Source organism: Salvelinus namaycush, chromosome 7 (assembly GCF_016432855.1).
Source record: "Salvelinus namaycush isolate Seneca chromosome 7, SaNama_1.0, whole genome shotgun sequence".
Taxonomy (NCBI): domain Eukaryota; kingdom Metazoa; phylum Chordata; class Actinopteri; order Salmoniformes; family Salmonidae; genus Salvelinus; species Salvelinus namaycush.
This window is the reverse complement of record NC_052313.1, coordinates 11,474,709-11,497,066: the sequence shown is the minus strand read 5'-3', so window position 1 is coordinate 11,497,066 and position 22,358 is coordinate 11,474,709. Positions and strand designations below refer to the sequence as shown.

The 22,358-nt window shown below is 42.5% G+C and overlaps 1 protein-coding gene across 1 annotated transcript in view; it reads left to right on the top strand.

Annotated features, from left to right (window-relative positions):
* LOC120050960 (myoneurin-like) overlaps positions 1–19,933 on the top strand; it is a 29,653-nt gene extending 9,720 nt beyond the window's left edge. The window contains exons 10-21 of the mRNA XM_038997507.1: positions 17–94; positions 229–285; positions 469–528; positions 636–688; positions 796–901; positions 5,000–5,289; positions 5,933–6,834; positions 6,913–7,072; positions 10,674–10,852; positions 10,940–11,023; positions 12,339–12,440; positions 19,177–19,933. Of these exons, the coding sequence (XP_038853435.1) occupies positions 17–94; positions 229–285; positions 469–528; positions 636–688; positions 796–901; positions 5,000–5,289; positions 5,933–6,834; positions 6,913–7,072; positions 10,674–10,852; positions 10,940–11,023; positions 12,339–12,440; positions 19,177–19,466 (2,361 nt within the window). The 3' untranslated portion in view covers positions 19,467–19,933. The remainder of the gene's footprint in view (positions 1–16; positions 95–228; positions 286–468; positions 529–635; positions 689–795; positions 902–4,999; positions 5,290–5,932; positions 6,835–6,912; positions 7,073–10,673; positions 10,853–10,939; positions 11,024–12,338; positions 12,441–19,176) is intronic.
* Positions 19,934–22,358: the final 2,425 nt, after the last annotated feature.

Below are 22,358 nucleotides of genomic sequence, written 5' to 3'. Positions count from 1 at the left end.
TGTTTCTCACCCCTAGATGTCCCGTATTATACCAGACAGAGCCACTGACAAGAAGAAGATCGTTAACCTCAGCCAGGCTCTACAAGCCTTACAGGTAACTCACACACACACACACACACACTCAGGGGTATCCTACCACCAGATCAGAGGGGGGTAATTTTGGTCCTGGGAGGCCGCAGGATTTTTCACAGCCCTAATAGTAACTAGTAACGTGTGTGTGAGAAACAGCTTCGGCTCGAGGAGAGCAGACTCGCTTTGGATCACAGGGATGAGGTCCTACGTAAGGTAGGCGAAACCTACATATTGAAGATGATGTTTACATTTGAAATATGCCCTAAATACCCAATAAATGTACAAGTTTTTCTTTAGACATGCCACATGGATTGCCAGTTTAAATATGGTCCATTGCAGTCTATTAGCTGGCTGGCCTTTGCTCAACATAACTTTGTGTGCACGTGTATCCTTCAGAAGGACTTTGTAGTTGAGCAGCTGGAGCAGTCCCTTACAGAGTACTCCTCCATTGCACAGGTACATCACACACACATTTTACATATGCCTGATACAGACCTCACACACACACATATTTAACTGATATACACTCTGGGCTTTATGTGTGTGTGTTTCTCTGTTCTCAGGATCTGAAGGAGAAGATGAAGGATCTGCAGAGCCAACTGGCAGAGGCCCTAGTGTAACTACACACACAATCATAACATCCCTCACACACTCTCTAATTTTGTCATGTTTGTAATAGCTCATACCCTCTCTCTCTTTCCTCATGTCTTTCTCTGTCTGTAGTAATGGAGGAGAGGGGGGTTACATGGCATTAGATGGAACTCTGTCTGAAGCCACTCAGCGCTCCATCTCTCTAGCAGAGGAACTGGGTCTACTGCCATGCATGATGGTGGGTCACATACACACACACATGACCGATCATGGCCGAGTGTTTGTCTCCACTGTGTGGTGATCAAGTAGTACTACAGGACAGTGTGAGTTTAGGGTTAGGTAGGGCTTAGCTGGGAGAGTGTTTTCGCGCCAGTGAATGAGGACAGGCTGACCGTAATGGCTGGAATGGAATTTATGGAACAGATTAAAACATGTGGTTTCCACATGTTTGATGTGTTTGATACCGTTCCATTAATTCCTTTCCAGTTTTGTAATGAGCCCATCCTACAGCTTTGCACACACACACACACACACACACACACACACACCCTAGGGGAGAGACGCTGTTGCTTAATGCGTGTGTTAATTTCCTACCCCAGGAGGACTCCTCTGATGAGGTGCAGAGGGAGGAGAAGATAGAGGAGGAGCAGAGAGTAGAGGAGATGGTAGAAAGAGAGGCGGATGAGAAGAAAGAGGAGGAGGTGGTTAAGGAGGAGAAACAGATGCTAGAGGAGAAGAGTGGTGTGTGGTCAGATATGGTGAGAGGTGTCCGAGCAGCAGGAGGTTTCACCCTGGGTTTCCTGGTTCCTCTGGGTGTCCTGGTCTCCATGGTCCCCGGCTGCTACGACCACTGTACAGGACTCGGCTTCACCAACACTTTCTGGTCTACAGCCAGATACCTCATACAGCCATACTGCAATGTGCACCACATAGGCCTCCCCCCGCTGTAATACACACCAGAGGGAGCTGGTGGGTGGAGCTATAGGAGGCTTATTGTAATGGCTGGAATGGAATTATTATCTACTTACCAACCTACACGCATACCTACCTACATACACGCGCACACACTTAAACATGAATACGCACAATAATACAACTCAAACCCTGATCATCAACCCTTCCAGGTTGCTGTCAACTAAATAAACTGGAATACGGCATCATACATGGACAACTAGTTGTATTTTAAATGGAAAAGGTAGAGAAGATTTTACAATGTGTATTTATTTATTTGTTATGCACATTTTAAATGACATTTTAAAGGTTGGACTCAATGTTGTTCATGTTTTGTTATTTTTTGGTCTAATTTCTGTATAGTGTTCTGTACAGTACAGAAATTCACTGCCACGTCATAGTCTACTCTGTCATTTAATTATTTTATTCGTAACGTTCTTGTTTTCCCTGGTTTGAATTTAAAATATTATTTACATTTAAATAAAGAGACTTGTACAGTAAGGTCGAAGATTTTTGATAACTAACCCAAGATAGACTAGAGCCTGTCGTTTCCAATGGGAGTAAATTAATCATAGTGGGCAGAACAAACAAGGAGGCGGTCAGAGCCAAGCACGAGCTAGTGAGATCCTATTGGCGTGTTCTGGCATCTATTTGCATATGTCCGTTAGGGAACGCCTACTTTGAAGTGCAAATGTACAATAACTCAAGTTGCCCTTGCACTCCGAAACAAAGCAATTTTTTCAACTTTGGCAAAGTATACAAAAGGCAGTTCACTCTGTTACAGATTCTACTTTTGGAAACAGAAAACTGTATGGAGATCAAATGTTTCACTGATGTAATTTGAAGAATGTTGGCCAAAATCCATCTCGCTCCATCTCCCACTGGGCTTCCTCATCACAATATTTGGTAGTGAGTGGAAACGCAATCCGGATGCTTAATATTTATACATCTGGTGAAATATTTTGATCATTGTTCTATATGTGGTTGTAACGTGTTTGTCTTTCCATTTCATGTCAAAATCTGGATGTAACAAAGAAAATGACGAGAATGTATTTAGAGCTCGGCACTTTATAATCTTAAAACCCGCAAATGATTTACCTCTGGTTCATTCAGGGGAAAGAATAGTTTTGGGATAAACGCAGAAAATAAATTTAGAGGTTAACACAGGCTTAGGAGATCTTATACGTTTTGTTCTATGATATCATTAAATTAAAATTACCTTCGTGATTTATGAAGCGTTTGTTTAAAATTACAAATATGCTTCAAAATTCACAAAAAGACGCCATCGCTGCAGCTAGCGACTGGAACGAGCTGCAATAAAGTTTTATCTCAATCTCTTAATTCAAAGGCTCAATCATGGACACTCTTACTGACAGTTGTGGCTGCTTTGCGTGATGTATTGTTGTCTCTACTTTCTTGCCCTTTGTGCTGTTGTCTGCCCAATAACGTTTATACCATGTTTTGTGCTGCTACCATGCTATGTTGTTGTCTTAGGTCTCTTTTGTCGTCATGTGTGTTTGTCCTATATTTATTTTTAATCCCAGCCCCCAGGCTTTTGGTATGCCATCATTGTAAATAAGAATTTGTTCTTAACTGATTTGCCTAGTTAAAAAAGGTTAAATTAAATAAATAATATACTATTGCGCTCTAGTTCCAAACTTCGCGAGACTAGTCGTGCTTTGACGTCATCATAAAATGGCTACTCAATCAAAGGGATTATAAGGTATTGTAATTTTACACACGTTTCTGTGCTTAATTTCTACATGTAATATGTTTTAATGTTATATGTATCCTTGTGATTACGCCACCGAATGCCCGGTCATTTTAAAACTTCCCCACGTAGTTTACCGCTTTCTCCTCGTCGCATTTCGAAATAAGAGCCCTTTGTTATTAACGTTAGCGCGCTCATCCTCGATAACCAAGTGGGCCTAACCTAGCTAAACTTCACATTAAGTAAATGTTTTCAAGCTCCATAAACGTTTACCGCCCAGTATACAAGAATAGTTATTGAAACAAAATCATTCACAATGTCATTGATATAATCATGGTAAAATAAAATGTAGCTGATTTGCGCGGATTCCTGTGGGTGCAGTAAGCCATCGTAGGATTCGTGATGAACTTTTATTTTCATAACGTTAACGTTACTTTGGCATCTACTGTGTTGCTACAGAGTACGATGAGATGAGTGTTACCGTAATGTGTATTAATTTCAGTCACTTAATTTTATCCCAACAGAACAACACCTGGTATTCTCAACCAAACAATAACGTTATTATAAAGGGTGAGTATGTGTATTTATGTAAATGTAGCTATATACTGCTGGGGGAGAGACAAGTAAAGAACCAACAAGAACAACGGCAATAGTAGCTAGATGAATAGATAAGACACATATTTTGGTAGAGAAAAGATGGACATGTACAAATGTTTTAAATATTCTTGATGAATGCTTGCCACCAATGCTCCTTATAGGACACATCACTGCACTCTATACTCCTCTGTAAAATGGTCATCTCTGTATACCCGTCGCAAGACCCACTGGTTGATGCTTATTTCTAAAACCCTCTTAGGCCTCACTCCCCCCTGTCTGAGATATCTATTGCAGCCCTCATCCTCCACATACACCACCCGTTCTGCCAGTCACATTCTGATAAAGGTCCCCAAAGCATACAGATCCCTGGGTCGCTCCTCTTTTCAGTTCGCTGCAGCTAGTGACTGGAACAAGCTGCAACCAACACTCAAACTGGACAGTTTTATCAATTCATTCAAAGACTCAATCATGGACACTCTTACTGACAGTTGTGGCTGCTTTGTGTGATGTATTGTTGTTGTCTCTACCTTCTTGCCATATGTGCTGTTGTCTGTGCCCAATAATGTTTGTACCATGTTTTGTGCTGCTACCATGTTGTGTTGCTACCATGCTGTGTTGTCATGTGTTGCTGCTTTGCTATGTTGTTGTTTTAGGTCTCTCTTTATGTAGTGTTGTGTTGTCTCTCTTGTTTTGATGTGTGTTTTGGCCTATATTTTTGTTGTATTTTTTTTTAATCCCTTGCCCCTGTCCCCGCAAGAGGCATTTTGGTAGGCCGTATTTTAAATAAGAATTTGTTCTTAACTGACTTGCCTAGTTAAATTTAAAAAAAAAAAAAAAATGAAGTGAAATAGTAACACGGGACAAGGTTGTAAAAAGACTGGTAGTAATATATTAAATTAGCATAAAAGAGAAACGCTTTAAATACTGTCAGTCTGAGGTTGGCCCTGTCAGTGAAAAATTACTCAAATTAACCAGAAACAACCTTGCAAGCACACAACCTCCAATGCCATAAAGTTTTATTAGTATAGGTAAAGCACTAATAGTTAAACAACCCCATTGAAATGAATTATCTTCCAGGCAGTTTGGCCCTGGCACGAAGCAGTGATGTTACAGCAGGCCCACAGCGAGCACCTGTTGGAGCAGCTGCGTTGGCAGCGGGAAAGCAACGTTCTGTGTGACATCACGGTCGTTGTGGGTGACACACTGTTCCAAGCGCACCGTAATGTCCTGGCGGCGTTCAGCGGGTTCTTCTCGGCACTGCCTGACAGAGGTCACCGGGTCATGACCCTTAACCCTGAGTTTGTCAGTGAGCAGGCCCTGGACACCCTGCTGAAATACATCTATACTGGAGAACTACACACTGACAGGTCAGTACATCACTACACTGGTGTGTGCAAGGCTAATTTAGCAATAGGTGTGGAAACACTATTCACCAAATCAAAAGGTGTGTAAGCTCCCCTATTCACCAATTCCCCTGAATAATACGACTACACCACAATTTTAGTGTCTGTCATGAGAATTTTGTTCTCAATGTTCATAAACTGAACTTCAATTAAAATACTCTGTCTGTTACTAAGAATTTGTAAGGTTCTTATTAAAATGAAACAGAGGCCAGTCTACCATAGTCAGCATGTTTATTTACGAGAGCTCTCCTTATCATTTCCCGTACATTGGTCTATATACTTCACATTTCGTCATAAATGTCCCTCAGAAACGATGACAATATAGTTCACAAGTCTTCTCCTACTCATACATTGTCTGCCACCTGTTATACAATCTACTACAAGCCCAAGGTCTCTCCCATCCCTGGGTGGGGACAGAATGTCCTGTAAGGAACACAGTAGTACAGCTTGTCTGTCGATAGCTCCTCTTATCATTTGTTTCACACTTGCACCCTGCTTAAGTCATTATTCATAAAAATCATAAGTGTCACAATAACTATGTATAATGCAATATTGTTGTTCATCTGTTGTTATTGCTTTCTTGTTTATCTGTGGTTGACCATAACAGTGAGGGGTCTGAGGCCGTGCTGAGAGCAGCAGTGTTCCTGGGGATGAGGGAGGCGGAGCGTCTCCTGATAGACAAGACAGACAGCCAACAGGAGACGAGGATAGAGTCAGCCCCACACACCCCCTCCGCTCCCTCACCCTCCTTCCCTCTCTTACCCCCCAGCCCAGAGGTAATCGAACCTCTGTCCTGCCTTTCTGGAGTGGGCTCTGTAGAGAAGGATGAGGAGAGGGAAGGAATGAGGGGGGAGGAGGAAGAGAGGGAAGATCCAGAGTACACCCCTCCCTCCCCAAGCCCCTCAACATCCCCCCGGAGAGGAGCCAGGAAGAGGAAGGGAAGAAGGCCCAAGGCCACACCTAGAAACCAGACCTCACCTGGAAACCAAACCTTGGCAAGTAACCAAACATCAGCTAGCCATGACGACATACCAGATGACACAAAAGTCACCCAGCCCCAGAGGGGCAGGGGGAGGGGCAGGGGGAGAGGCAGGGGGAGAGGAAGGGGAAGGGATCTGTCGTTAGAAGCGTCAGACCCTCAGATCGTTGAGGAGAACCAGACAGACCTCAGCCCATCGTCACTGAAACTTGTCAAGAGGAAGAGGATGAGTAGTGGAGAGAGGAGAGGAGGAAAGAGAGGGAGGGGCAGAGGAAGAGGGAAACTGAAGGAGAACAGATTGAGCGATGGAGAGGGGGACGAGGGAGATGATAAGGGGAAGGCTGGGTTGAAGAACCAACAGGTGAAAGAGAAGCCGGTGTGTGCGGAGTGTAAAAAAGAGTTCTCTGAGATCAGTAGTCTGAGGAGACACATGAGGATCCATAAAGGAGTGAAACCTTTCCAGTGTCTCTTCTGTTCCCGAGCCTTCACACAGGGAAACCAGCTCAAGACTCACCTTCGCATACACACAGGTGAGATACACACACACACACACACACACACCAAGCATACACACAGGTGGGACCCTAACTGTCTCTCTGCCTTTCTAGGAGAGAAACCTTTTGCATGTTCTCAGTGTGACAAGGGTTTTACCCAGAAGTGTCAGTTGGTGGGTCACTGTAGAATGTACCATGGAGAAGAGAAGCCTTACACCTGTGAACAATGTGGGCTGAAGTTCGCTACCTCATCTAACTACAAGATACACAGCAGGTAGGAGGACTGTGGAAAGAAGGCCTATCTGTGTTTATCTTTTCTTTTTTTCCCACCTTTATTTAACCAGGTTGGTCAGTTGAGAACAAGTTCTCATTTACAACTGCGACCTGGCCAAGATAAAGTAAAGCAGTCCGACACAAACACAGAGTTACACATGGGATAAACAAACGTACAGTCAATAACACAATAGAAAAATCTATATACAGTGTGAGCAAATTAAGTAAGATTAGGGAGGTAAGGCAATAAATAGGCCATAGTGGTGAAATAATTACAATTTAGCATTAACACTGGAGTGATAGATGTGCAAGTAGAGATACTGGGGTGCAAAGGAGAAAAAAATAACAATATGGGGATGAGGTAGTTAGGTGGGCTATTTACAGATGAGCTGTGTACAGGTGCAATGATCGGTAAGCTGCTCTGGCAGTTGATGCTTAAAGTTAGTGAGGGAGGTATAAGTCTCCAGCTTTAGTGATTTTTGCAATTCATTCCAGTCATTGGCAGCAGAGAACTGGATGGAAAGGCGGCCAAAGGAGGAGTATGCTTTGGGGATGAACAGTGAAGTATACCTGCCTGCTGGAGCGCGTGCTACGGGTGGGTGTTGCTATGGTGACCAGTGAGCTGAGATAAGGCGGAGCTTTACCTAGCACAGACTTATAGTTGACCTGGAGCCAGTGGGTTTGGCGACGAATATGAAGCGAGGGCCAACCAACGAGAGTATATAGGTCGCAGTAGTGGGTAGTATATGGGGCTTTGGTGACAAAACGGATGGCTCTGTGATAGACTACATCCAATTTACTGAGTAGAGTGTTGAAGGCTATTTTTTTAAATGACATTGCCGAAGTCAAAGATCGGTAGGATAGTCAGTTTTACCAGGGTATGTTTAGCAGCATAAGTTAAGGAGGCTTTGTTACGAAATAGGAAGCCGATTCTAGATTTAATTTTGGATTGGAGATGCTTAATGTGAGTCTGGAAGGAGAGTTTACAGTCTAAACAGACACCCAGGTATTTGTAGTTGTCCACATATTCTAAGTCAGAACCGTCCAGAGTAGTGATGATAGACTGGCAGGTGGGTGCGGGCAGCGATCGGTTGAAGAGCATGCATTTAGTTTTACTTGCATTTAAGAGCAGTTGGAGGCCACGGAAGGAGTGTTGTATGGCATTGAAGCTCGTCAGGAGGTTTGCTAACACAGTGTCCAAAGAAGGGCCAGAAATATACAGAATGTAGAGGTCGACTGATTGTGATTTTTCAACGCCGAAACTGATAATTGGAGGACCAAAAAAAGCTGATACCGATTAATCGGCATTTATAATAATGACATTATGGCGGCCCAAACTGCTGCATATACCCTGACTCTGCTTGCACAGAACGCAAGAGAAGTGACACAATTTCCTTAGTTAATATTGCCTGCTAACATGAATTTCTTTTAACTAAATATGCAGGTTTAAAAATATATACTTGTGTATTGATTTTAAAGAAAGGCATTGATGTTTATGGTTAGGTACATTGGTGCAACAACAGGGCTTTTTTCACGAATGCGCTTGTTAAATCATCACCGTTTGTCGAAGTAGGCGCATCGATTATATGCAACGCAGGACACGCTAGATAAACTAGTAATATCATCAACCATGTGTAGTTAACTAGTGATTTATGTTAAGATTGATTGTTTTTTATAAGATAAGTGTAATGCTAGGTAGCAACTTACCCTGGCTCCTTGCTGCACTCGCGCAACAGGTGGTCAGCCTACCACGCAGTCTCATTGTGGAGTGCAATGTAATCGCCATCCAAAAATGTTGATTACCGATTGTTATGACAACTTGAAATCGTACCTAATTAATCGGCCATGCCGACCTCCAACAGAATTGTGTAGTCTGCGTAGAAGTGGATCAGAGAATCACCGGCAGCAAGAGCGACATCATTGATGTATACAGAGAAAAGAGTCGGCCCGAGAATTGAACCCTGTGGCACCCCATAGAGACTGCCAGAGGTCCGGACAACAGGCCCTCCGATTTGACACACTGAACTCTGTCTGAGAAGTAGTCGGTGAACCAGGCGAGGCAGTCATTTGAGAAACCAAGGTTTTTGAGTCTGCCGATAAGAATGTGGTGATTGACAGAGTCGAAAGCCTTGGCCAGGTCGATGAATATGGCTGCACAGTATTGTCTTTTATTGATGGCGGTTATGATAATGTTTAGGACCTTGAGCGTGGCTGAGGTGCACCCATGACTAGCTCGGAAACCAGATTGCATAGCGGAGAAGGTACGATGGGATTCGAAATGGTCGGTGATCTGTTTGTCAACTTGGCTTTCGAAGACTTTAGAAAGCAGGGTAGGATAGATATAGGTCTGTAACAGTTTGGGTCTAGAGTCTCCCCCTTTGAAGAGGGGGATGACCGCGGCAGCTTTCCAATCTTTAGGGATCTCAGACGATATGAAAGAGAGGTTGACCAGGCTGGTAATAGGGGTCGCAACAATTGCGGCGGATACTTTTAGAAAGAGAGGGTCCAGATTGTCTAGCCCGGCTGATTTGTAGGGGTCCAGATTTTGCAGCTCTTTCAGAACATCAGCTATCTGGATTTGGGTGAAGGAGAAGTGGGGGAGGCTTGGGCAAGTTGCTGTGGGGGGTGCAGAGCTGTTGGCCTGGGTAGGGGTAGCCAGGAGGAAAGCATGGCCAGCCGTAGAAAAATGCTTATTGAAATTCTCTATTATCGTAGATTTATGGTGGCAGTGTTTCCTAGCCTCAGTGCAGTGGGCAGCTGGGAGGAGGTGCTCTTCTTCTCCATGGACTTTACAGTGTCCCAGAACGTTTTGGAGTTAGGGCTACAGGATGTAAATTTCTGGTTGAAAAGGCTAGCCTTTGCTTTCCTAACTGCCTGTTCCTAACTTCCCTGAAAAGTTGTATATCGCGGGGGCTATTCGATGCTAATGCAGTACGCCACAGGATGTTTTTGTGCTGGTCATGGGCAGTCAAGTCTGGAGTGAACCAAGGGCTATATCTGTTCTTAGTTCAATTTTTTTTTTAATGGAGCATGCTTATTGAAGATGGTGAGGAAAGCACTTCTAAAGAATAACCAGGCATCCTCTACTGACGGAATGAGATCAATATCCTTCCAGGATACCCGGGCCAGGTCAATTAGAAAGGCCTGCTCGCTGTAGTGTTTTAGGGAGCGTTTGACAGTGATGAGGGGTGGTCGTTTGACCGCGGACCCATTACGGACGCAGGCAGTGATCGCTGAGATCCTGGTTGAAGACAGCAGAGGTGTATTTAGAGGGCAGGTTGGTCAGGCTGATATCTATGAGGGTGCCCGTGTTTACAGATTTAGGGTTGTACCTGGTAGGTTCCTTGATAATTTGTGTGAGATTGAGGGCATCTAGCTTAGATTGTAGGACGGCCGGGGTGTTAAGCATATCCCAGTTTAGGTCACCTAACAGTACGAACTCTGAAGACAGATTGGGGGCACAGCTGGGGGCTGAGCGGGGTCTATAGCAAGCGGCAACACTGAGAGACTTATCTAACTGTGTGTGTGTCTATATAGGATGCACAGTGGAGAGAAACCGAATGTGAGTTCATCTATCTAACTGTGTGTGTGTGTCCATATAGGAAGCACAGTGGAGAAAAGCCGTATGTGTGTGAACGGTGTGGGAAGGGTTTTGCCCAGGCCAGCACTCTGACCTATCACATGAGGAGCCACACAGGAGAGAAACCTTACCAATGTGACACCTGTGGGATGGCCTTCTCCGTCTCTTCTTCTCTCTTCACACACAAACGCAAACACACAGGTAACCCACTGAGGCAAGGAGAGTGTGTGTGTGAGCGAGCATGGGTCCCCGTCTTCTCTGACCTGTGGTTGTCTGTGTGTTTTCCAGGTGAAGCGCCACACAAATGTCTGGTGTGTCAGAGGGCCTTCATTACCAAACGAGAACTCAACAAACACTCTCGCATCCACACCGGTGAGTCTACGTAACACGCACACGTGAGACCCGACAACGTTGACCTCATGAATCTATCCAAGGGAAAAGATCAAATCAAAGTTTTTTGGTCATGTGCACTGGATACAGGGTGTAAATGGTACAGTGAAATGCTTAGTTACCAGCGCTCCTCAACCGTGCAATACACATTTATAAAAAGTAGTAAAAGAAGAAAATAGTCATGTTTGCAATATATCACAGTAAGAGTATACATTATCTATGGAATGCGCTAAAGTGAGGAGTGACATGGTTGAGCAGCTTAGGTAAATAAATAGTAACAGCAACGGGGTGAGTGAGTGACAAGCGCGAAGTGTCCAGCTGTCAAATCCATCACTGTCTGTTAGTTATTAGTATATCTACTGTGTTCTAGAAGGGTTTCTGCCCTGGAGTGGAGAGAGTGAAGAGGAAACACAGGTTGGAGAGAGTGAGGAGGAAACACAGGTTGGAGAGAGTGAGGAGGAAACACAGGTTGGAGCGAGTGAGGAAGAAACACAGGTTGGAGCGAGTGATGAGGAAACACAGGTTGGAGAGAGTGAGGAGGAAACACAGGTTGGAGAGAGTGAGGAGGAAACACAGGTTGGAGAGAGTGAGGAGGAAACACAGGTTGGAGAGAGTGAGGAGGAAACAGGTTGGAGAGAGTGAGGATGGAACACAGGTTGGAGAGAGTGAGGATGGAACACAGGTTGGAGAGAGTGAGGAGGAAACACAGGTTGGAGAGAGTGAGGAGGAAACACAGGTTGGAGTGAGTGAGGAGGAAACACAGGTTGGAGAGAGTGAGGAGGAAACACAGGTTGGAGCGAGTGAGGAAGAAACACAGGTTGGAGCGAGTGATGAGGAAACACAGGTTGGAGAGAGTGAGGAGGAAACACAGGTTGGAGAGAGTGAGGAGGAAACACAGGTTGGAGAGAGTGAGGAGGAAACACAGGTTGGAGAGAGTGAGGAGGAAACAGGTTGGAGAGAGTGAGGATGGAACACAGGTTGGAGAGAGTGAGGATGGAACACAGGTTGGAGAGAGTGAGGAGGAAACACAGGTTGGAGAGAGTGAGGAAGAAACACAGGTTGGAGAGAGTGATGAGGAAACACAGGTTGGAGAGAGTGAGGAGGAAACACAGGTTGGAGAGGGAAGAGGAGAGTGAGGTGTAGGTAAATAACAGAGGATGAAGAAGAAGGGATAGACTGATAAAGGAGTTTATATGGAGATTATAGATATGGCCCTTTGCTTTTCATGACTGTGTGACAGGAAAGACTCTAGGCCCTAGTTGTAGAGACTGAGGGGAGATGTGCGGTGTGTGTGTAGGTGGAGATCCAGCTGTTAAGCAGCGTGTGACATGTGAGCTGTGTGGAAACACCTACGCTGGCATGAGCAGCCTGAAGAAACACCAAGAGAGACAACACTTAGGTGAGAGTCTGTCTGTGTCTTCTATTTTTTTTTACCATCTACACTGCCTTGCAAAATTATTCTTCATTTTATTGTGTTACAAAGTGGGATTAAAAAATAAATACATTGTCCAAAATCTACACAATACTTTTGTTTAATTTTTTTAATTAAAAAATGTAATTACTAAAATATAGTATTCGCTTCTTGACTGAAGCAGCTGAATACGTACATGTTAGAAGCACATTTGGCAGTGATTACAGCTGTGAGTCTTCTTGGGTGAGTCTCTTAAGAGCTTTATACAACTGGATTGTGCAATATTTGCCAATTATTCTTTTCAAAATTCTTCAAGCTCTGTAAAGATGTTGGGGATCATGGCTATACAGCAATTTTCAATACTTGCCATAGATTTTCAAGGAGTTTTAATTCTAAACTGTAATTTGGAACATTAACGGTCTTCTTGGTAAGCAACTCCAGTGTAGATTTGGCCTTGTGTTGTAGGTTATTGCCTGCTAAAAGGTGACTTCCTCGCACAGTCCTCTAGGATTTTGCCTGTGCTTATCTGTATCCCGTTTCTTTTTATCCTGAAAATATCCCCAGTATTTACCAATGTCAAGCATACCCATACCATGATGCATCCACCACCATGCTTGAAAATAAGGAGGCAGTTACTCAGTGATGTGTTGTTGGATTTGCCCCAAACATAAGGCTTTGCATTTAGACTAAAGGTCGACCGATTATGATTTTTCAACGCCGATACCGATTATTGGAGGACCAAAAAAAGCCGATACCAATTAATCGGCCGATTTATTTTTTTTTTTTTTTTTTAAATAAATAAAATACAAAAATGTATTTGTAATAATGACAATTACAACAATACTGAATGAACACTTATTTTACCTTAATATAATACATCAATAAATCAATTTAGGCTCAAATAAATCATGAAACATGTTCAATTTGGTTTAAATAATGCAAAAACAAAGTGTTGGAGAAGAAAGTAAAAGTGCAATATGTGCCATGTAAGAAAGCTAAGTTCCTTGCTCAGAACATGAGAACATATGAAAGCTGGTGGTTCCTTTTAACATGAGTCTTCAATATTCCCAGGTAAGAAGTTTTAGGTTGTAGTTATTATAGGAATTATAGGACTATTTCTCTCTATACGATTTGTATTTCATATACCTTTGACTATTGGATGTTCTTATAGGCACTTTAGTATTGCCAGTGTAACAGTATAGCTTCCATCCCTCTCCTCGCTCCTACCTGGGCTCGAACCAGCCACCCTCGAAGCAGCTTTACCCATGCAGAGCAAGGGTAACAACTACTCCAAGTCCAAGTTTGAAACGCTATTAGCATGCACCCCGCTAACTAGCTAGCCATTTCACATCGGTTACACCAGCCTAATCTCTGGAGTTGATAGTCTTGAAGTCATAAACAGCGCAATACTTGAAGCATTGCGAAGAGCTGCTGGCAAAACGCAGGAAAGTGCTGTTTGAATGAATGCTTATGAGCGTGCTGCTGCCTACCACCGCTCAGTCAGACTGCTCTATCAAATCATAGACTTAATTATAACATAATAACACACAGAAATACAAGCCTTAGGTCATTAATATGGTCGAATCCGGAAACTATCATCTCGAAAACAAAACGTTTATTCTTTCAGTGAAATACGGAACCGTTCCGTATTTTATCTAACGGGTGGCATCCATAAGTCTAAATATTCCTGTTACATTGCACAACCTTCAATGTTATGTCATAATTACGTAAAATTCTGGAAAATTAGTTCGCAACGAGCCAGGCGGCCCAAACGGTTGCATATACCCTGACTCTGCGTGCAATGAATGCAAGATAAGTGACACAATTTCACCTGGTTAATATTGCCTGCTAACCTGGATTTCTTTTAGCTAAATATGCAGGTTTAAAAATATATACTTCTGTCTATTGATTTTAAGAAAGGCATTGATGTTTATGGTTAGGTACAGTCGTGCAACGATTGTGCTTTTTTCGCAAATGCGCTTTTGTTAAATCATCCCCCGTTTGGCGAAGTTGGCTGTCTTTGTTAGGAAGAACAAGTCTTCATACAGTTCGCAACGAGCCAGGCGGCCCAAACTGCTGCATATACCCTGACTCTGTTGCAAGAGAAGTGACACAATTTTCCTAGTTAAAAGAAATTCATGTTAGCAGGCAATATTAACTAAATATGCAGGGTTAAAAGGTTTAAAAATACATACTTGTGTATTGATTTTAAGAAAGGCAATGATGTTTATGGTTAGGTACACGTTGGAGCAACGACAGTTCTGTTTCGCAAATGCGCACCGCATCGATTATATGCAACGCAGGACACGCTAGATAAACTAGTAATATCATCAACCATGTGTAGTTAACTAGTGATTATGATTGATTGATTGTTTTTTATCAGATAAGTTTAATGCTAGCTAGCAACTTACCTTGGCTTCTTACTGCATTTGCTTAACAGGCAGGCTCCTCGTAGAGTGCAATGTAAAGCAGGTGGTTAGAGCGTTGGACTAGTCAACCGTAAGGTTGCAAGATTGAATACCCGAGCTGACAAGGTAAAAATCTGTGATTCTGCCCCTGAACAAGGCAGTTAACCCACCGTTCCTAGGCCGTAACTGACTTGCCTAGTTAAATTAAGTAAGTAAAATACAATTAAAATAAAAAACCAAAAATCTCAAATTTGGACCAAAGGACAGATTTCCACCGTTCTAATGTCCATTGCTCGTGTTTCTTGGCCCAAGCAAGTCTCTTCATATTTGTGTTATTTTAGAAATTAGACCATGAAGGCCTGATTAACGCAGTCTCTGAACAGTTGATCTTGAGATGTCTGTTACTTGAACTCTGTGAAGCTTTTATTTAGGCTGCAATCTGTGGTGCAGTTAACGCTAATAAACTTATCCTCTGCAGCAGAAGTAACTCTAGGTCTTCCTGTGTTCCTGTGGTGGTCCTCATGAGAGACCGTTTCATTATAGCGCTTGATGGTTTTTGCGACTGCACTTGAAGAAACTTTCAAGGTTCTTGACATTTTCCGGATTGACTGACCATGTCTTAACTTCTCTGGGATAGGTGGGATGGTAGCGTCCCACTTCGCCAAAATCCAGAAAAAATGTAGCGCGCCAAATTCAAATATATTACTATAAAAATCAATCTTTCATGTGTGAAAGACACCAAATTAAAGCTACACATGTTGTGAATCCAGCCAACATGTCTGATTTCAAAAAGGATTTACGGGGAAAGCACACCAAACAATTATGTTAGCTCAGTACATAGCCACAAAAAACACAGCCATTTTCCCAGCAAAAGATAGTAGTCACAAAAAGTAGAAATAGAGATAAAATTAATCACTAACCTTTGATGGTCTTCATCAGATGACACTCATAGGACATCATGTTACACAATACATTTATGTTTTGTTCGATAATGTGCATATTTATATCTACAAATCTCGGTTTACATTGGCGCCATGTTCAGAAATGCCTCCAAAATATCCGGAGTAATTGCAGAGAGCCACGTCAAATAACAGAAATACTCATCATAAACTTTGATGAAAGATACATGTTTTACACAGAATTAAAGATACACTTGTTCTTAATACAACCACTGTGTCAGATTTAAAAAATAAAAAAAAACTTTACGTAAAAAGCACACATGCAATAATCTGAGACGGCGCTCAGATTTAACAAAATTTCTCCGCCATGTTGGAGTCAACAGAAATACGAAATTACATCATAAATATTCCCTTACCTTTGATTATGTTCATCAGAATGCACTGCCAGGAATCCTAGTTCCACAATAAATCGTTGTTTTGTTCGATAATGTCCATTACTTATGTCCAATTAGCTACTTTTGCTAGCATGTGTAGTACACGTGTCCAAACACTCGCGCAGATGCAGGCAAACGTCGGACGAAAACTTCAAAAAGTTATATTACAAGTCGAATAAACTGGTCAAACTTAGTAGAGAATCAATCTTCAGGATCTTGTTATCATATATATCGAATAACATTCCAACCAGAGCATTTCTTCATGTCTGTATAAGTAATGGAACGCAAGGCGATATCATGAGGAAAGCGCGTGAGCAAGAACTGGCAATCTGCCAGACCAATGACTGAAACACCTCCCATCCGGCCCCACATCACACTAGAGGCTTCATTCAGCGTTCTACAGACTGTTGACATCTAGTGGAAGGCGTAGGAAGTGCAAACAGATCCATATATTACAGGTAATTGAATAGGCGATGACTTTAACATCGACCAGTCTCAGAATTCTCACTTCCTGTTTGGATTTTTTCTCAGGTTTTTGCCTGCCATATGAGTTCTGTTATACTCACAGACATCATTCAAACAGTTTTAGAAACGTCAGAGTGTTTTCTATCCAATATTAATAATAATATGCATATATTAGTATCTGGAACAGAGTAGGGGGCAGTTCACTATGGGCACGCAATTCATCCAAAAGTGAAAATGCTGCCCCCTATATCAAAGAAGTTAAAGTAATGATGGACTGTCATTTCTCTTTGCTTATTTGAGCTGTTCTTGCCATAATATCCACTTGGTCTTTTACCAAATAGGGCTATCCTCTGTATACCACCCCTAACTTGTCACAACACAACTGATTGGCTCAAACGTGTTAAGAGGGAAAGAAATTCCACAAATTAATTTTAAATAGGCACATCTGTTAGTTTAAATGCATTCTAGGTGACTACCTCATGAAGCTGGTTGAGAGAATGCCAAGTGTGTGCAAAGCTGTCATCAAGGCAAAGGGTGGCTACTTTGAAGAATCTCATATGAAATATATTTGGATTTGTTTAACACTTTTCTGGTTACTACATGATTCCATATGTGTTATTTTATAGTTTTGATGTCTTCACTATTATTCTAGTAAATAGTAAACATAAAGAAAATCCCTGGAATGAGTAGGTGTGTCCAAACTTTTGACTGGTACTAATATATATATATCTAAAATGAGATATTGCCTGAATTTAAACAACTAAGACCAGGTAGAAATGATAATGAACCTCAACTATTTTTCTTCAATCACAGTATTTTGCGCTATTTAGCGGATTTGATTGATTTTTGTGTCTCAAACCAGTGAGCTTATTAACATTTCCAAATCAAGAATATGAGCAAAATGTAATTATTGACAATGAAAAAGGGGGGAATGTTGTTCCCTTATCATATAATTGCTATATTTACTGTCAATGTAGCACAAAATAAAAATTCCAAATTGCATTTTGGCAAAAAAATTGTCAACCCCTATTATTTCACACAGTGAGTTCATGTAACTTAATATGTGATTTGTTAAGTCAAATTTTACTCTTGAACTCATTTAGGTTTGCCTAAACAAAGTCTGAATACTTATGCAACAACTACACTGCTCAAAAAAATAAAGGGAACACTTAAACAACACAATGTAACTCCAAGTCAATCACACTTCTGTGAAATCAAACTGTCCACTTAGGAAGCAACACTGATTGACAATAAATTTCACATGCTGTTGTGCAAATGGAATAGACAAAAGGTGGAAATTATAGGCAATTAGCAAGACACCCCCAATAAAGGAGTGGTTCTGCAGGTGGTGACCACAGACCACTTCTCAGTTCCTATGCTTCCTGGCTGATGTTTTGGTCACTTTTGAATGCTGGCGGTGCTTTCACTCTAGTGGTAGCATGAGACGGAGTCTACAACCCACACAAGTGGCTCAGGTAGTGCAGCTCATCCAGGATGGCACATCAATGCGAGTTGTGGCAAGAAGGTTTGCTGTGTCTGTCAGCGTCGTGTCCAGAGCATGGAGGCGCTACCAGGAGACAGGCCAGTACATCAGGAGATGTGGAGGAGGCCGTAGGAGGGCAACAACCCAGCAGCACGACCGCTACCTCCGCCTTTGTGCAAGGAGGAGCAGGTGGAGCACTGCCAGAGCCCTGCAAAATGACCTCCAGCAGGCCACAAATGTGCATGTGTCTGCTCAAACAGTCAGAAACTCCATGATGGCGGTATGAGGGCCCGACGCCCACAGGTGGGGGTTGTGCTTACAGGTGGGGGTTGTGCTTACAGCCCAACACCGTGCAGGACGTTTGGCATTTGCCAGAGAACACCAAGATTGGCAAATTCGCCACTGGCGCCCTGTGCTCTTCACAGATGAAAGCAGGTTCACACTGAGCACGTGACAGACGTGACAGAGTCTGGAGACGCCGTGGAGAACGTTCTGCTGCCTGCAACATCCTCCAGCATGACCGATTTGGCGGTGGGTCAGTCATGGTGTGGGGTGGCATTTCTTTGGGGGCCGCACAGCCCTCCATGTGCTCGCCAGAGGTAGCCTGACTGCCATTAGGTACCGAGATGAGATCCTCAGAGCCCTTGTACAGGCACGTGGAGGCCACACACACTACTGAGCCTCATTTTGACTTGTTTTAAGGACATTACATCAAAGTTGGATCAGCCTGTATTCCACTTTAATTTTGAGTGTGACTCCAAATCCAGACCTCCATGGGTTGATAAATTTGATTTCCATTGATCATTTTTGTGTGATTTTGTTGTCAGCACATTCAACTATGTAAAGAAAAAAGTATTTCATAAGAATATTTCATTCATTCAGATCTAGGATGTGTTATTTTAGTGTTCCCTTTATTTTTTTGAGCAGTGTATATTTGACTACATTTGAGTATTTACATTTTTTTAAATGTTTTAATCACTTTGACGACAGAGTATTTTGTGTAGCTTGTTGACAATAAATGTGTGTGTTCTCCAGGGGATGTTCCAGAAGGTGCTCTCCTCCACAACATTCCTATTGATCACCAGGGAATGATCTCCCGCGATGCGCCCAGCCCTGTGCCTGAGGAACCCGACAACCCCGACCCCGAGGAACCAGACATTGTTGAGCCCGCAACCCCTAACTTGAGCCCTAACCCTCTCTGTGTTCTAGTGGAGCAGCTGCATACATCTTCCCTCTCCTTCTCTTCCCCAGTCTCCCCTGCCGAAAATATAGAGCAGATCATCATCATTAGAACATTGGACAACGACCTCTGCCCTGACCCCTGACTTGAACAACTTTGACCCCTAACCCAGACCCTAACGTTACTCTCTCAGGCTTGGAGTCGGTCCGCCGTTTCGACTGGATCACATGAATCAGCTGTAGTCAGATATAGAACTGTGTGAATAGTGGCGATGTTGACAAACGTTGATATGTCATGTAATTCTCTCCATCTCCGATCTAAAAGTATTTTATTTTTCTGGTATGTTTTTAATTGCTGTATATAGTTAAGTGAGATAGTCACTGAGGACCTACCCACAGAAAAGCCAGGCTCACCGTATGCTGGCTTGCATTTCTCTGATGGTTCTCTGTTCATTGTTCTGGTTTTAAACCCACGCCTCAGTAACATGGGGCTTATGTATAAGCTGGAGGTTATATTGAGATAGGATGGATATTTAAGAAAAATCTACTTTTTTTTTTTTTTTCAAATAAACAGTTATATTCTTTATTCTGAGGAATAAATATCTGAAATCTCTGGGCTTTCTCATCCTTTCCACAACATTTCAGTATCTTTATAGATGCAATTTCACCTTTGAACATTTTACATCAGTGTGGATTAAAGAGAGTTAATGTTTTTAAATAGTGTTGATTTTTTTAAACAATTTCAGATAATTAATTCTAATGAATGTTGGCGTCCGTTCTCCCCTTGCATTTTTGGTTTTCCCAGCGTATGTGTTGCCATAGGAACGTTAACATTTTATTCTCGTCCTAGGCCTGGTATTTGTAAGCTAGCCTAGTCTCTCTACTATGGGTAATATTACAGAAGTTTGTTTACTAATCTGTCTGCCAAGGAAAAGAACTACCAGCCAATGGATACATTTTAGAAGTCCTGCGTGAGACGGAGGGGAAGACTGGGTAGGTTCGCAGCATCATGCACAGTTAATTTTCTACGTGTACTGGCGTTCACTTTTCCTTCACGAATGAGCTTGACCAACCCCAGTCTGTCTGCATTCCGTAGAGACGTCACACACTCTGTCCAAACCCCTCTGAGACAACGACTCAGTTACCTCTTATTAGGTGTGTATTAACCTGTGTGCTATTTGTGTCAGGAGAATGTGCGTCTGCGCTCTCTGGACCTGATGTGTGATGACATTCAGACAGAGATGAATACATCGCTAAGAGTTTGACTATTTATTTATACATTAATTATAAACACTGGAGTAGCTAAAGTGCCTTCAGAAAGTATTCATACCCCTTGACTTATGCCACATTTTCTTGTGTTACAGCCTGAATTCAAAATGGATTAAATAAATTCAAAAATCTCACCCATCTACACACAATGCCCCAAAGTGAAAACATGTGTTTAGAAATTGTTATAAATGTATTGAAAATGAAATATCTAATTTTCATAAAGCATTCACACCCCTGAGTCAATACTTTGTAGAAGCACCTTTGGCAGTGATTAAAGCTATGAGTGTTTCTGGGTAAGTATCTAAGGGCTTTGCACACCTGGATCGTAACTGGAACAAAATATAAACGCAACATGCAACAATTTCTAAGATTTCCCTGAGTTATAGTTCATAGAAGGAAATCAGTCAATTAAAACACATTCATTAGGCCTTCATCTATGAATTTCACATGACTGGGCAGGGGCGAAGCCATGGGAGGGCATAGGCCCACCCAGTGGCGATTTTAGCATGTAAATCTTGGTGGGGCAAACAACAAAAAAATGTGGGATGCATGCCAGCAAAGCCACAACACTAAACAATACGTTAATTGCACTGAAACGGTGACAAACTGTGCCCAAAAATTGTTAGGGAATACACCTTAGCACTGCTACGGTTCATTCAGCCTCATTTACTGCCTTTTAAAAAATATAGCTGATATGGCAGACTTGCTTAAATATGGTTTCTACTGACAACTGAGATGTACAAATTATGGCACAAGATGCAATCTGTAATTTCGATTAAGACAATGAGCAAGTGACGACGTGCACCACCAAGTTAGAACAGTAGGCGATTTAAGAGGTGAAAATAGACCAAATTATTAGGGTGACTGTTGATAAAACGTTTACTGGAGACAGGAGAACAAGTGGAGACATAGGACGAGGTGGATATTTGTATAATAAGGCCGTTTTATTCAAGTGTAAAGATATCAGGCAAAAGCGTGCACGGCCCCTTTCTGTCTGATTCTTATGGAATCGTCGGAGAAGAGGCCGCTCTAAACAGTACATTCAGATTATATAGGCAACTAGCAAAGTAAGTTGATCTTGTCGTCTGGCCTTCCGATTGGTCGATCTGGGTCGTGGGTTGTCCTGTCCGGGCCTGATGTCGACATTCCATTGGCTCTTCCCACAGTCCTTTGTCTTGTGCTCCAACCTTGAGTTGTGTTTGTCTGTTATTGTCATGGGGGAGGGGAGTTGTGTGTGTGTCGATGGTTGTCGTCTAATGAGACCAGCATATGTCCAAGAGAAAGAGGGGGTGTGGGCATATTGTGTCAACTATAGCTAATGTTGAGAAGTTGTTAAAACAAGTTACCAATATCTAATACAATTTCTTACAAATCCCCCTCTTCACGTCTTATAGACGTGAATAAACTAGTTAAAATTTGTCAGAAGACAAATTTTTTATTCCCCCTCTTCACGTCTCACAAGAGACGTGACATAAAAGTTTCTTAGTCCTCAAATAGATAGACAGGTCCAGCTTCCCCATCATCAAGCAATGGGAACATTTGGGCCCTTTCCTGAATAGGGTCTATGGCGGCAGTTATAACACGGCTTGCAAGCGTGCGCGCACATGGAATGCAACAGCATCCACAAAGTACAAGAATGCCCGCAAAAACGGAAATTGATACTAGGATAGAGGAAACCAGCGTCTTATATTTACCAAAAGCATCCATCCATGAGTCCCACATAGAAGTGTCCACTCCAGAATGCTGTTTCATCTTACCATTAAGGGTAC